The sequence below is a fragment of the Ambystoma mexicanum genome, chromosome 2q (genome assembly GCF_040938575.1).
Source record: "Ambystoma mexicanum isolate Mex_15411 chromosome 2q, UKY_AmexF1_1, whole genome shotgun sequence".
Classification (NCBI taxonomy): domain Eukaryota; kingdom Metazoa; phylum Chordata; class Amphibia; order Caudata; family Ambystomatidae; genus Ambystoma; species Ambystoma mexicanum.
The window spans coordinates 1,012,867,476-1,012,881,985 of NC_090924.1; the positions used below are offsets into that span (position 1 = coordinate 1,012,867,476).

The following is a 14,510-nucleotide window of genomic DNA, read 5'->3' on the forward strand; positions in this document are numbered from 1 at the left end:
ATAGTACTTACCTTCCAACAGAATTCTCTTCGCCAGTGTGTGTATATAAAATAACCCGTTATTTTTACACATATATATGGGATACATTACTCACCGTAATCGTATTTCTGATGCTTGTATCTGCTTAGATTCACATGCTGTGCATAGGCCGACATCTAGTGGAAGCTGCGGAGTATTACAGTTTGTTTTTCGAAAATCGAAAAAGGGCGTCGACACAGGGCGTGCCAGTAATACTATCCCTAGTGTGACGTCCACTGTACCCATGATCCCTCACGCGTCTAGGATCCCCAGATTGTGTTTTTCCTGACATGAGGTAGCATGAGGAGTAGCGTGAGTACAGATAGTCCAAGCAGATAGACAGAAAGGTAAGACTACAAGCAACCATGCGCCTTCTCTCGGAGGGGAGGAAGGGTGGGTCGCATGTGAATCTAAGCAGATACAAGCATCAGAAATACGATTACGGTGAGTAATGTATCCCTTCTGAGGCTTGTGGAATCTGCTTAGATCACATGCTGTGCATAGATTAGCGAGCAGTACCAGAAGAAGGAGGTGGGATGTGAGAAGGGTCATGAGCAAACAGGTGTCTTAGAACCGCTTGTCCCACTTGTGTATCTGTCTTGGAATGAGTGTCAATGCAGTAATGCTGAGTAAAAGTGTGAATAGAGCTCCAAGTAGCTGCTTTGCAAATGGTGTCGAGGGGAACATTTGCAATGAAAGCCAGAGTGGCCCCAATGCCTCTAGTAGAGTGGGCCCTTGGTGTAAACGGCAGAGTCTTTTTAGAAAGAGAGTAACACAGCTGTATACAGTTGATAATCCACTTAGAGATAGCGCCCTTAGCGACGCGATCCCCCTCTCTGCCTGTAGCTACGGAGACAAACAGTTGATCTGTTTTCCTTAGCGGTCTGGTTTTATTTACATAGTATAAGACCGCCCTACGCACATCTAGGGTGTGTAGTTTCACCTCAGCCGAGCTTTGTGGGTTTTGGAAGAAAGCCGGAAGCTCGATGGACTGGTTTACATGGAACTTGGATATGAATTTTGGTGAGAACCTAGGGTGTGTGCGTAAAACCAGTTTGTCCTTGTGGATAGTAAAGAAAGGATCTTGCACTGACAGAGCCTGAATTTCACTGACCCTTCTTATGGAGGTAATGGCTACTAAGAAGGCCGTTTTATAAGTCAGGTGTTTGAGACTACTTTTATGCATGGGTTCGAAGGGGGGCCCCATGAGCTTAGCTAGCACCACGTTGAGGTCCCATCCTGGCGGTGGGTTCGAAATAGGAGGGTGAAGTCTCTTTACTCCTTCCATGAAGGCTTTAACCACTGGTACTTTCCACCACGAGACCCTGTTATGGGATGTGGTGTAAGCCGAGAGGGCTGCCAGGTGTACTTTCAGAGAGTTAAAAACCAACCCTGCATCCAGCAGGTGGAGCATGTATGTTACAACGTTGGAAGGAGTGCAATCAACCGGGTTGATTTGTTTATTCTGGCACCAGATAACGAATCTTTTCCACTTGTCAAAGTAACAGTGTCTTGTATTTGGTTTCCTGGACTCTTTTAGAATGTCCATACACCTCTGTGGTAATTTGAGATGTCCAAACTCTATGACTTCAGGAGCCATGCTGCTAGGTTCATAGAGTTGGGTTCCTGATGCAGTGTTTGACCTTGTTGCTGGGACAGAAGGTTGTACCAGGCTGGGAGTCTGATGGGCTCGCACACCGCCATCCTGCGTAGGTGTGGAAACCATGGTTGTCTCGCCCACATGGGAGCAACTAGGATGAGCGTCATTGATTCCTTGTTCATCTTGTACACCACCTTCCTGATGAGAGGAGTTGGTGGAAAAGCGTACGCAAACATCCCTGACCAGTTCATCCACAGGGCATTCCCCTGGGAGTCCGTTTGGGGGAACCTGGATGCAAATCCTGGGCATTGTTTGTTTTCGCTTGTGGCGAATAGGTCTATAGTGGGGAAACCCCACTGAGAGAAGAGATCTTCTACTACGTCTCTGTGAAGGACCCATTCGTGTTCTTCTGGGAGGGGGTCTCTGCTTAGAGCATCCGCTAGGGAATTGAGCTCCCCTGGAACATGTTGCGATGACAGGAAGATGTTCCGTCTGAGTGCCCATATCCATATTTTCTGGGCAAGCTTGGACAGATTTGGCGAACGAGTCCCTCCTTGCTTGTTCAGAAAGAACATGGCTGTCGTGCTGTCCGTCCTGATCTGCACCGACAAGTTTAGTAGATGGGGCTCGAACGCCTGCAGCGCTCGGAATACTGCCAGAAGCTCTAGCAGATTTATGTGGTTCTTGGCTACTGAGTGAGACCAGAGACCCTGAGCTGTGTGGTGGAGATGGTGAGGCTCCCCCCCCAGTCAGGCATGCATCTGTAGTAACCACTGCCTGTACTTCGGGATCGTAAAAGGGTTTCCCCTTTGCGATATTCTCTCTTGTCCACCAGTGTAGGCTCTGTACGAGTGTTGGCGAAACGACCACTAGATCGTCCCACTGACCACTTGCCTGAGACCACTGTTTCGCCAACCATTCCTGCATGGGACGCATGCGCAGACGCGCGTGGGGGACCAGGTAAATGCATGACGCCATTATGCCCAGTAACCGCAAAGCTTTGCGTACTGTTATCTGTTGACCTGACTGATAATGCGGAATTTGCAGAAGTATATTCCGAATTCTTTCTTCCGAAGGGAAGGTCAATTCTCTCTGAGTATCTAGGATAGCTCCTAGAAACTGTTTTGAGGTGCTTGGCACCAGACTTGACTTCTTCTCGTTGATAGAGAAGCCTAATTCGTGGAGGAGGTCGATAGTCCTCTGAATGTTTGATCTGCAGATTCCTGGGGTTTCCCCCGTTATGAGCCAGTCGTCTAGATAAGGGTACACTGGGATTGCCTCCCTGCGTAGGTGTGCAGCTGCCACCGCCAGTACCTTGGTGAATACCCTTGGTGCTGAAGCTATCCCGAAGGGCAGTACCTTGAATTGGTAGTGGCGACTGTCCACCTTGAAGCGCAAGTATTTTCTGTGCGCCGGGAGCATGGAAATATGAAAATAGGCATCTTTCATATCCAAGGTTGCCATGTAATCCCCCTTTTTTAGGAGTGGGATTACCTCTTGTAGCGTGGTCATACGGAATTTTTGGGGCTTGACATACTTGTTGGCAGGCCGTAAGTCCAATACTGGGCGCATAGTTAAATCTTTCTTTGGCACAAGGAAGTAAGTTGAATAGATACCCTTGTTTACCTGGTGTCCTGGGACGAGTTCTATCGCGTCCTTTAGGAGCAGATTGTAGATTTCCTCGAGGAGGATCTTTTGATGTTCTAAAGAGTGGACTTTTTGTCTTGGAGGGTGGTTTCGGGGACGTTGCAGTAGTTCTATACAGTACCCCTTGGATACCGTCGACAGCACCCATCTGTCGGATGTTATCCCTTCCCATGCCTGGGTGAAGCTGGATATTCGTCCCCCTACTGGGGTTGCATGGGAAGGGACCCTGAAATGAGCGTCACTGCTTTGGTGGAGGCGTGCCGCCTCCTTTACTGGGGCTGCCTCTGCCTCTACCACGTCCTCTTCTACTAGCCCTACCATACCCCTGGGTAGACTGTTGTGAGTTGGTGTTCCACTGTGTACCCTGGGTGTGGGAATAGCTATTTCCTCTATTGGAATTTTGGCCGCGGGGGCGACGAAAATTGCCGTTCCGTCTTTGGTTAGGTGGTTTTGTAGTTAACTGGCCAAGGGATTTGAGGGTGTCGAATTCCTCCTTAGCGTTTTTTAGTGCGTCCTCGACTGCCTTTCCAAACAGGAGATCACTTTCCACTGGTTTGTCTAAGAGTGCAGCTTGTGTTTCTGCTCTGAATCCCGACTGCCTCAACCAAGCATGTCTTTTGATGACAGTCCCCTCTGCTATAATTCTACCCGCATTGTCTGCGGCGTCTAAAGTTGCTTTTAAAATGCAGCCTGAGACGTTTCTTCCCTCTGCACAAATGCGAGATAGCTGGCTCTTAAGGGGTTCGGGAGCGGAATCTATTAGTGCTGCCACTTCTTCCCACTGATGGCAGTTGTAGCTGGCCAACAGTGTGGTGGAATTCGCGATTCTGGTTTGGTAGGCTGCCGTGGAAGCTACTTTTCTACCAAAACCATAGAGTTTCTTACTTTCCTTGTCGGGGGGAGCCTCCGAGGAAGATAATGGGGTTCCAGCTCTCTTGCGGGTGTTAGTTACGACTAGAGAGTCTGGCTTAAGTTGGCCTCTAATATATAGAGGGTCCGACTGGGCTGCTTTAAACAGCTTCTCTACTCTCGGGTTTACAGGTCTTGTCAGGTTTGGGTTGACAAGGGATGGTGCTATTCTGCGTTGAATAGATTTCAGGATGGGAATGGTCTGGGCTACTGTCTTCCTTTCCCCTATTAGTTCCTCCGCGAAGTCCCTCTCTTCTTGGACACCTTGTGTGTCTATGTGGAAGTGGTTAGCTGCCCGAGAGAGCAGTTCATTCAGGAGGGGCTGATTATCTATTGGGGAATCAGACACTGGGGCTTCCCTTTCGACTGGTGAGTCCATTCTGAAAATATCTGGGCTATTTTCTGGCTCATCCTCGTCTTCGTCCTCCCCGTAATAATCTGACACTGCGAGATCTTCTGGTGTCTCAAAATCCTGGCCCTCTATAAGGGAAGAGTCTCCTTGGCCTGTAGGGAAAAGGCAAGAATAGGGTTGGACCTCGAAGGGGTCTGAAGCCTTTACTGGTGTCTCGACCCGGGGCCTTTTATTTGAAGGGATAGGGTCCCTTGAACCTGAGGGAGAAGATTCCTGAGGGTTTAAAGCTAGTAGTTGGTCAGGGTGTCTTTCGAAGAAATTTGCTAAGGAGGACATCCTTGACATTACTCTGTCAATGTCCTCGCATGACCAGAGTTTTGAGCTTGGGGTGACCTTGCTGGAACTCTCTATGGACTGTCCCTGAGAAGACTTGGACGGGGAAGTCAGTTCTATTGTTGTGGGGGATTGCAAGGGTTGTTTCCTTTGTTGCTTACCCCCTTCCCCGTGGGTGGAAGTGTGTTTACCCTTTCCCTTATCTTTCGACGCCTGGCGTCGAGGATCGGAGGTGGAATCCCTGTGTTTCGAACTAGGCTTCGAAACTGGGCCCTCCTCACTCCCAAGTGATGTACCCTTTCCCTGGGGTGCAGGCTGGGGATGGAAGCCGTGTTCGTCTCCGGACGAGTGATCTTCCGTGATGTTAATGGGCGAGGCACTATGTGCAAGTGTGGAGGCTTGCCTGACGTCGTGCGGCGACCTCGACCGGGACCGCCCAGAGGACGTCCTTTCGGACCGCTCCTTCTGTGCCTCTTTCCGAGGTTTCGACGACGTCGAATCTCGGGTGGGTTTTTTGTGTTTAGCGTGTGTATGTGTAACGCTCTTGTCGCCGGGGGACTTCCCCATAGTCGCCGGGACGGACGACCTTCCGAGGCCGGGGACGTGCGTTAGGCTGTCTTTCGACGCCTTGGTGCCCTCGCCGTCCGAAAGTCCGGCGTCGCTGCCGTCGCTGAAGGTACCCTCCGCCTCCATAGCTGCTAGCTTGGCGTGGTGGGCCCAACGCTTGGTGGAGCGGTCCTTAAGAGTTTTGGTCTTAAACCTGCTACAGGCCCTGCAACCCGCCTCGGGGTGGTCTCTGGGCAGGCAAAGGTTGCACGTAGCGTGCTTATCTACCCAAGGGTATTTCTTATTACACTTGGGGCAAAACTGAAAGGGCGTACCCTCCATACGCGCCTGTGGGCAGCGGGCAAGTGTGTGTAGGTAAGAAGGTGTCTATAACCGAGTGTGGAAGTGTACCACCCCCCACTCTCCCTACTTGTAGGGCCGAGGCCAGCGGCCCAGGCCCGAGCCGAGGCGGAAGCCTCAAGGCCCAATCCGTCGGGTTTCGACGTTGATCTCCTCCCCGGTTCGGCGTCGAGATGCTGGTCGACGTAAGGGTGACAAAATGGGGCAAATTAGAATTAGTTTTAAGTGTAAATATGGCAAAGCCAGGGAACTCCGATGAAGTGCTTCCGACCAGAATGGCGGAAAAAAACAATCTGGGGATCCTAGACGCGTGAGGGATCATGGGTACAGTGGACGTCACACTAGGGATAGTATTACTGGCACGCCCTGTGTCGACGCCCTTTTTCGATTTTCGAAAAACAAACTGTAATACTCCGCAGCTTCCACATCTTTTGGTATAGGCCTGTACTACACAAGTTGGTAGTGTGACTGGTCAGCCAGGCTTATCTCAAGAGGGGTAAATGTGAGCTGTAGAAACGAAATCCACCAATACAAGTAGCCAAGTAACACTTACACTCAAGGTTTTTGTTATAAATAATGATGTATTTATTGAATAGTAAATAATAATTCTTTAAAAAGGGCAATACATTTAACAATCAAATACACTTTAAAATACTTTTCCAGAATCAACACAATGCTAGTAGATACTCTTCAGAGATGCTTCTTACACACTTCCTACTTCACTAACTAGGACAGTAATGCATTTGTATATCACTAGTAAACTTTGTAGATTCTGAGGTTTTGCAAAAAGGAAAGGTTACGGGAAGGAAAAAGATTAACAGGTTCTCAGAGCATGTGAGCACTTAAATCTTCCAATGAAGTTTAGATAAATACCTTTCCCAGCAATATTAGTTAAGAACCAAGTTATCACCTATGAGGGACAGTAAATATCCAAGTCAGATGGACTAGAAGAGTCTGCAGAGAGCCAGGACAGCCAAAGTCAATTGGAGCACAGTCTATGGAGCTGAGGCACTTCTTAGATAACAAAGTCTTGCACAAAGTTAGAGAGTTTCTTGAAGAAAAATCACTGTATACATCGCTGTTACACTTGTGGAGGGTAGAGCTAAAATCAACTCTAGCAAAGTAGCTACTGCAGGTCTCAACTGAGAAGAGCAAAGCTAAAGACACTGAGGTAAGTACCCCAAGTCAGAACAGTACGTTTGGTTAGAAGAAGAGTGGTCCAGCTAGCTTACGTCTGGTTGCAGGGATGCAGATCCTGGGTTCCTGGGCCTCAGTCGTGGTGACAAGAGGGAGGACGTCCGAAGGACTCCTGCGGCAGCAATTAGCAGGTCGGCTGCAGATCCGGGCTCTCTTCAGATCAGCGGCACTTTGCTGTTTCAGGTAAACAGCACCACCGCAGATCTTGGATACCGGTTGGGCTTCCTTCACTCGCTGAGTCCTGCACTCTGGTGAGGGGACTCAAGCTCGGGTCGTCCTGCTTCTGAAGGGTCCTGGGGAGACTCATGGAGCTTCTGGCAGGATCACAGACGTTGCACTAGACTACGGATTTCTCGACCCCTGGCATTCGATTCCTGCAGCAGCAAAAAAGTACAGCCAGTCGGGGAAGATGGTCCAGTGGAGTTCGTCTCAGGGTTAGTTGGTCCCACTAACCCAAGGGAAGAAGTCATCCCTTCCGGAGCTTCTCTTGTCAATCAGAAAAAGGAGTTTCAGCACAGCATCCGGGCTTCAACGGGCAATTCAAAGGTTCAGGAGGATGCAGCAAGCTTCCTTCACGGTTTCGTCGGATTGTTCTTCCCAGTGGTTGACGGTCTTCCAAAAAGGACAGCCAGTCAGCCAGCCTATCAGGACGGGGTGCATTCAGGCATTCCAAAGTACAAAGGACAGGGGAGTTTTGGGAACCTCCTTCACATCCTCCCTTTCCAGACACACTAGAGCCAGAGGCAGATTTCAGTACTGAAGCCTGCCAAAGGCAAAACGAACAAAGGGCGCAAACCTGGCTTGGCGTGCATAGTAAAACCCAAGAAAGACCTCCCAAACAGAAAATGGCGAAAAAAGACGACCAGGGCCATTTTGACAAAATGGTCACCCAGGGCACTACACTGCAGTTTAGGAGTCAGCCTGCGGTAGAAAAGCACAATGGTAGGAAAATGAAATCAAGTAGTGAGGGTAACATAAAAAATGTTACACAAGTAGGTAGGATAAGGGGCTACTAAGTAACCCCCCAGCACTCCACATAAGATGGTGTGTGCTGGACCCACAAAGGGGAACTGATCACAAAAAAGAAATTAAAATAAAACGGGAAAACCAGAAAGAGAAAGCAAACATTTTATGGGAAACAAGGCCGATCAAGAGAACACCCAATATGAAATTCTGCAATAACCGGACTACAAACCCTGGTATAGCCAAAATTAAATCGCAGCTGCTGCCAGCCTATTTCACAAGAGCAAAAAGGATAGCATTTAGCATAGGAACGCCTAAAAGTTCTAAAATAAGGACTTGTGCGTCAGCCGTAGCCATGACACTACCTTTCCAAAAAGTATTCCATTTGTTTATACCTTTTCAATATTGCATTTATAGTTTTGGTACTCTTTCTGAATCCATAATTTCGAAAAACAATGATCGTTCTGGTCGAACAGACATGCAAAGAAATGCTTGTACTTTACCAGTAAAAGACTACAGCCCTTCTGTGAAGTGCAGTTACAGTACCAATTAAAGCAGAGCAGGCATGCAGGGATATTGCATTATCCAATCAGAAGTAGAGCAGTCTTGCTGCAAACATTCCAAGTGAAAATATAGTTTTGGAAAAAACAAAATAAAAAAGGATCCGTTTAGAAAGACTGCTCGGAGACCGACCAAGTTGTCTTTCTAAATCGAAGTGTAATTCCCCTGTTTACACACAAGTGCATACAGGGGCCGACAGGCGCGGCCGGGCTGGAAGTGGGAAGTCGTGGTAGGCCTCTCAGGTATGTGTGTGTATATTTGTCAGTGGGGGAGGTAGCAAAATGTTTGCGACGGGGAAGGGAGGAGGCGGGGAGTCGCTGAAAAATCGAGTATTGGCGTGTTTGTGTGTCTGAATCAGTGTGTCTGTGCTGGGGGTTGAGGGTGAATACTTTGGATGGGCAAGGGAGGCAGCGGGGAGCAAAGGGAGAGGTGAAACTTCCTAATTTCTACACAATCCCACCAGCGGAGGGGGATCACGTTCCTGGGGTGTTGAGAGACACATGAAACCCCTCTAAGAAGTGTGATACTTCTGCTTTTGAAGGCTGCCCAAAATCAGCGGAAATAAATCAGTTTTTGTGCGCAGCTTTCAAAATGCGAAGCATCACACAGAACACAATGGCAGCTGAAGCAGACAGCGACACGTCTAGAGGAGTTGAGAAGCATGTCGGTTTTTTTGTTGTTTTGTCATTTTGGGCATTTCGACACTTCTTCCTTCGCCGGCTACTTTTGGTTCCCCCCCCCCCCATGGGCCGCCATTCTTTTATTTGCCAAACACCCCCCACCCTCTTGCCCCCTACCTGTGCCCTGTTTTTTCCCCCAGTCATTCCACATTTTAATTGACATTCAGGTGCCCACCCACCCCGGAACATCAACCCCCCCCGCCCACCCACACACTCACCTACACCGATCCCCACCAACTCAGTGGCTGATCAGGATCACAAACTTTTGCTCTAGTTGTTGGTTTTGAAGGTCTACAGTAATAATGTCTTATAGGGTTTACTTACAAAAACACTAATTACATTATAAAGCCACATGACAACGTGGCTTAACATGTTTTACATCCTGAATGGTAAACTACTAATCCCAGAATGCAAGATAATGGCAACCTAAAAAAAATCAAGTTAACCCCACTGAACTTTTAGTGATTTAAGAGATGTAATAAAAGTTGTGTAATTAGCAAAGACAGGTTACGCAGATTATGCGTCACAAACTTCCAGCTCATTGTTATGATGTGTTGTTGCTCACTTTATTTATCACAGATTTGTAAAGTGGTGCTTTGCAAGCTCAGAGTTGGAAATGTCCATCATGCATATGAAAGTTTCTGCCACTGATAATAGAAATGTGTTTGAAACCTGCACTCCTTAACGATCTCCAGATCCACAGACGCTGTGGCACTGCTTGAATGTCTGGTCTGAGCTGATTTTATCAAAATCAAGGTTTCTTTCCCCATTCATTCTGGAATGGTCATGTTACCTGCATATTTTCAAAGTGCTAAAACCACCCCTCTGAGATCAGAGAGTGCCCCCCCCCTGTATTTCCTGGACCCCCCCCACTCACCCACACCGTTCGCCCAGTCCCCACCAACCCCAAAACCCTAATGGTGGCAAAGTCTGAGTCTCAGGCTGCTCTGCTGTCTGTTATACATCCTCCTCCCTGAAAACAAGTGAAAGGTGTTGTTCTTCTATAACCAAAGTGAAGAAAGTCTTGCTGAAGTCATATCATGGCTCCACAAGCCACTCAATGGTCATGCACCAGGCCTGGGCGGGGTCTGGCACATGTCTTAATGGAGAATGCTAATGTCCCTCTTCTCTGTGAAGTGCCAGCTCACTGGGGTGGGGCCATTGGCATTCCAAAGCCCCCCGACTACCCCCACTACATGCGAGTGTCCAATTTGTTGATATGTAAACTGTGCTAATGCATTGCGTGCTTCATATTTTCTCTAGATGCTTGTGTGAAACAGTTGCGTCTGTGTTGTGAATACAATAAGGCAGTATAAAGAGGTGCATACTTGTCTCTTGGAAGTTAAGACGTTATTAAGCATAAGTGGGGTGTAATTATTTTACTGATTCCTTCATTTCGGGAATAAGGATTTTTAAAATGAATGTTGAAAACAAGGAAATTGGGTGTTTATTTTAAAAATGGAGACGAACATGGTTACAACTTTACACGCGAGTGATTCCATCAGTCCCAAACATACCCTTGGTGCACATTGTACACTACCTTACCAGAATTTCTGGTGAACTACAATGTTAAAAGCAATTAACGCTCTCCCCCAGGTCTGAAACCACACATAATTGCTTTATACTTATCCGGAACATCTGATGTGTCCAAGGAGAGGTTAAGAGAAAGTTACATCCCTAACTATTTGCGTATCTGGTGACCCAGGGGTAACATCGTAGCGAATGTCACTTGCGCAAGGCATCTTTACAGTAGGTTAATACAAGAGGGCCAGCCATATTGGCCATTAATCAAAAGCACCACCATTGCTTTTGGGAGGGCAAGAGTGATCAGCCCAATCATTGGATCTGGTGGAGCTCTTACAGTCAGGCTAACTAAAGGCTGTCAAGGTGACATTTGCCCCAGGGTTCACTGATCTTTCTGAACTCCATTTCCCATTTACAGGCACAATAATAAACACACCATTACTTACACAGGTTTGCAGGAAAACCGACACCTATGTACATTCTAACTCTTTGCGCTTGGGACAAACTATGAACAAACCTTAGGGCGCATCTATATGACATTTAAAGTATATGGGGTCATAAGTAATGGGCAAACAGATATGTTAGCATCCTGCAAATATAATTTCCACTTAAAATGCAATGTACTAGCTATTTGTACCCAAGTAGCAGCTCTGGATCCCTTATCTAATCTTCATGTTGCACCCTGTGGAGTAACTGTTGACTTGCAGCTGAGATGTTTAACGCTCAGTGTAGCTTTTTGGCCTTTTTCCCTCAATTCCTTTTTAAAAACGTGTTCCAGAATGCACCGTTTTGATCTAGGTAGTTCTTGTTTATTATTCAGGGTGGTTCTCCCATCCTAGTCATGTTGCTATGCCCTTTGAGTGCTGCTAAAGCATGGATTATAGAGGGGTGGAGTAAGGGCAGTGATGGCTTCCCGGAAGGCTTGTACCTCCTTCTTACTTGACTTTAGTATGTGCAGTACATGCTAGCCATAGTTTCCACTATTCTGCGCCCCTTGCACCAAGTTGGTAACTACGTGCAAATGCAGTCATAACTGGCGGTGATGTCACTTCCCTATATTCGGGCTTCCCCTGGGAAATTCAGAAGTAGGATCCCCCTGCGTTATACCGGGTTAAGGGGGGTAAACTGAGCTTCAGATAGCATGCCCAGTACATTCTTGCCATTTCTGCTGAGTCTACCACCAAATGGCAGAATTCTCTTCATAGAATGACAACATCTTTGTTGCATCACAAGGTTGGATTTTCAGGTCGAGTAGGACTGAATAATCAGGGACCATATGTTAAAGATTAGCAAAGAAAGTCGCAGGAGAAGTGAACCTCTTTTCTGTTACAGCACTCAACGAGTAACCCGAAGCAGGTTCAGGTTCGGTATTGTGCTACGTCTATGAAATCTATTCAGCTCGGGGTGGGGAGAACATTGTCCGAGAGCAGTAAGGATCGCACGTCACTTGAAATAAGTGTGCAAGATACCATATGACTCCACTGTTGTCGAATGTGTAGGATATAGAAATCAAAACTTACAAGTACCGCAGTATTCAGTCTACAACTCCAAACCCAATCTTCATATTCTCAAACATGAAGTAGCATGTTTGTAAGTGCTTGTGCAAATATTCAGCAAGCAACACATGTACCCTTTGGCTTTTAATATATATACTGGAACAAGTAAATATAACTATCACTTTGTAATAGGATTAGATAAGAGTAGGATTTCATCAAGTATTGCACCAAAAACAATTAACAACCAGCTCTTATGTTAACAAGCAATACTTGCCTTTTGCTAGATCTTCCTCCTCCTTTTTGGTTGCTACTGTGCCAAGGTCCTTGGTCACGAGCGCCGGACTTGCTTTTGCTTGGTCCGCAGCCTAGGTATGACAAGAATATAGGTAACCTGGTCTAGAAAATCGAGACAGCTTGTAAAATGTTGACATTTACAACTGTAGCATGGAAAAGGTTACAGTAGTTCTGGAACATGGTATTTTTTAATAGACAGGTTATTATAGGATCAGTACAGCCTTCCCCATCTAGTGGTATCGTTTGGGAAATGGCATCTTGTTTTTGTTAGTTTGGCCTACACTCAGTGGCGCCTGCGCCACCCTATAAGTCTAAACTATAACAATATTGTACAGATGGGGAGAAATGGCATATGAGGAGAAACAGAAAGCTTGTAGGTGTATGGTTATTTGCCCACCCATCGACCCCCCCCCCCCATGGCCATGCTAATCCCTATGCCCATTCACACCTCCTCAACCAAAACACCTCCTCTTGCGAACTCTTAGAACTTGTTTTAATCAAGCCTGGTGTTATATAAATGTCTTAACCAGTCTGCCTTCAGCCACTCTATTAATAAGCACTACCTATGTCCTTCACTGAAGTCCTGATTAAGACAGGAATTGGAAAAGCCAACAGTTTTGGCATGCTTGTGAACAAGCATTAGGCATTTGCCAGGCACTGCTATTAGATGCCCAGGCATTCACAGCGTTTTCCACCTGCTACCGTCAATGTCCAGTTAATACCACTACGACAGTGCCTGGCAAGTGCCACTTCCATGTCTAAACAAAAGCCCAAACTGTTGTTTAAAATTAGCTTGTGCACTATCGGGGAATCTATGTGATCACTGTGCATCCCATAATGTCGAATCCAAAAATGTTCAATTAATAAATTGAGCTGTGCAGTGATCACTCTTTCCTGCATCACCTGTATATGGGTACCCGCTACCCGTTTACCCATACACACTTGTCGGCGGCACATTTACCTTCTTTCCTTTGCCACAGACTCCGCCCTCTCGCTGCAACGTCATTTCTCCTTCACTAACTTTGGTTAGTAATTTATTGTCCCCCGCTGTTACGGAGAATTCTCAGAAATGTGTTAATTCTCTTCTACCTTAGAGACCCCCAGCACTTTTTGCTGGACCTTAGGACTTTTAATTTCAAACCTGGAGAGAGTGAGCCCTTTTTCCCCCACTCTCTCTCATGTATTTTTCTGTGATTTGGACACTGTTTCTTTTGACTTTGGAGTCTGAAACTCCATAGGCATCATATTTACACTGCGACACAGGGAAGTCTCTTAGATTTCCCAAAGGTTTAAATACCTTCTCTTGGTGAAACTACTGTTGCCAAGAGCAGTGAAGTGAAATTGACTTTACTTAACTTTTATAACTTTCGAGATCCAGCACACACTATCTTACAATAGGGTGCTCGAGGGATTACTTAGTATCCCCTTTGCCTAGTTCCTCATGTAAAATTTGTATGTTACCCTTTCTACAATTAATGGCTGGTGGCAGTGGTTTACTTTATCCTACCATTGTGTTTTCATTACCCTGGGCTGCAATTGCAGCTACAGTAAGACACCAATGGGTGCACATTTTGTCAAAATGGCCCGGTCTTCTTTTTTCGCCATTTCTTGTTGGAAAGGTCCTTCTTGAGATTTACTCTGCGCGCCAAACCAGGTTTGGTCCCTTTGTTCATTTTGTCTTTGGCAAGATTCACTGGCGAAGCCCGCCTCTGGCTCCAGTGTGTCTGGCAGGGGCAGAAAGTGGGGGAGGTGCCCGAAACTCCCTGTGCTTAAACCCTTGGTTACAGGAATGCACCCAAAAGGTGATTTGCTGGCTGGCTGTCCTTTGAGGACAGCCATCCTGCTGTGTGATTGACAGCTAGGCTGAAATGAATGGGAGAAACCTGCATAAAATGTGGGGCTTTTGGCTTGGAAGACAGAGTCGACCACGGACGAAGGATCCGAAGAAGAACTTGAGAGACGCCTGCTGCAACTCCTGGACCGTTGGTTTGCCTGGCGAAGCCCTGCTGCTGTGCCGACGCTCCGAATTC

General features: G+C 47.0%; 1 protein-coding gene across 6 annotated transcripts in view; it reads right to left on the minus strand.

The window, feature by feature from the left end:
- Positions 1–14,510, minus strand: part of STAM (signal transducing adaptor molecule) — an 876,495-nt gene that overhangs the window by 586,865 nt on the left and 275,120 nt on the right. For all 6 annotated transcript variants that reach the window (XM_069648340.1, XM_069648344.1, XM_069648342.1 and 3 more), the window contains one exon: positions 12,461–12,551. In XM_069648340.1, the coding sequence (XP_069504441.1) occupies positions 12,461–12,551 (91 nt within the window). The remainder of the gene's footprint in view (positions 1–12,460; positions 12,552–14,510) is intronic.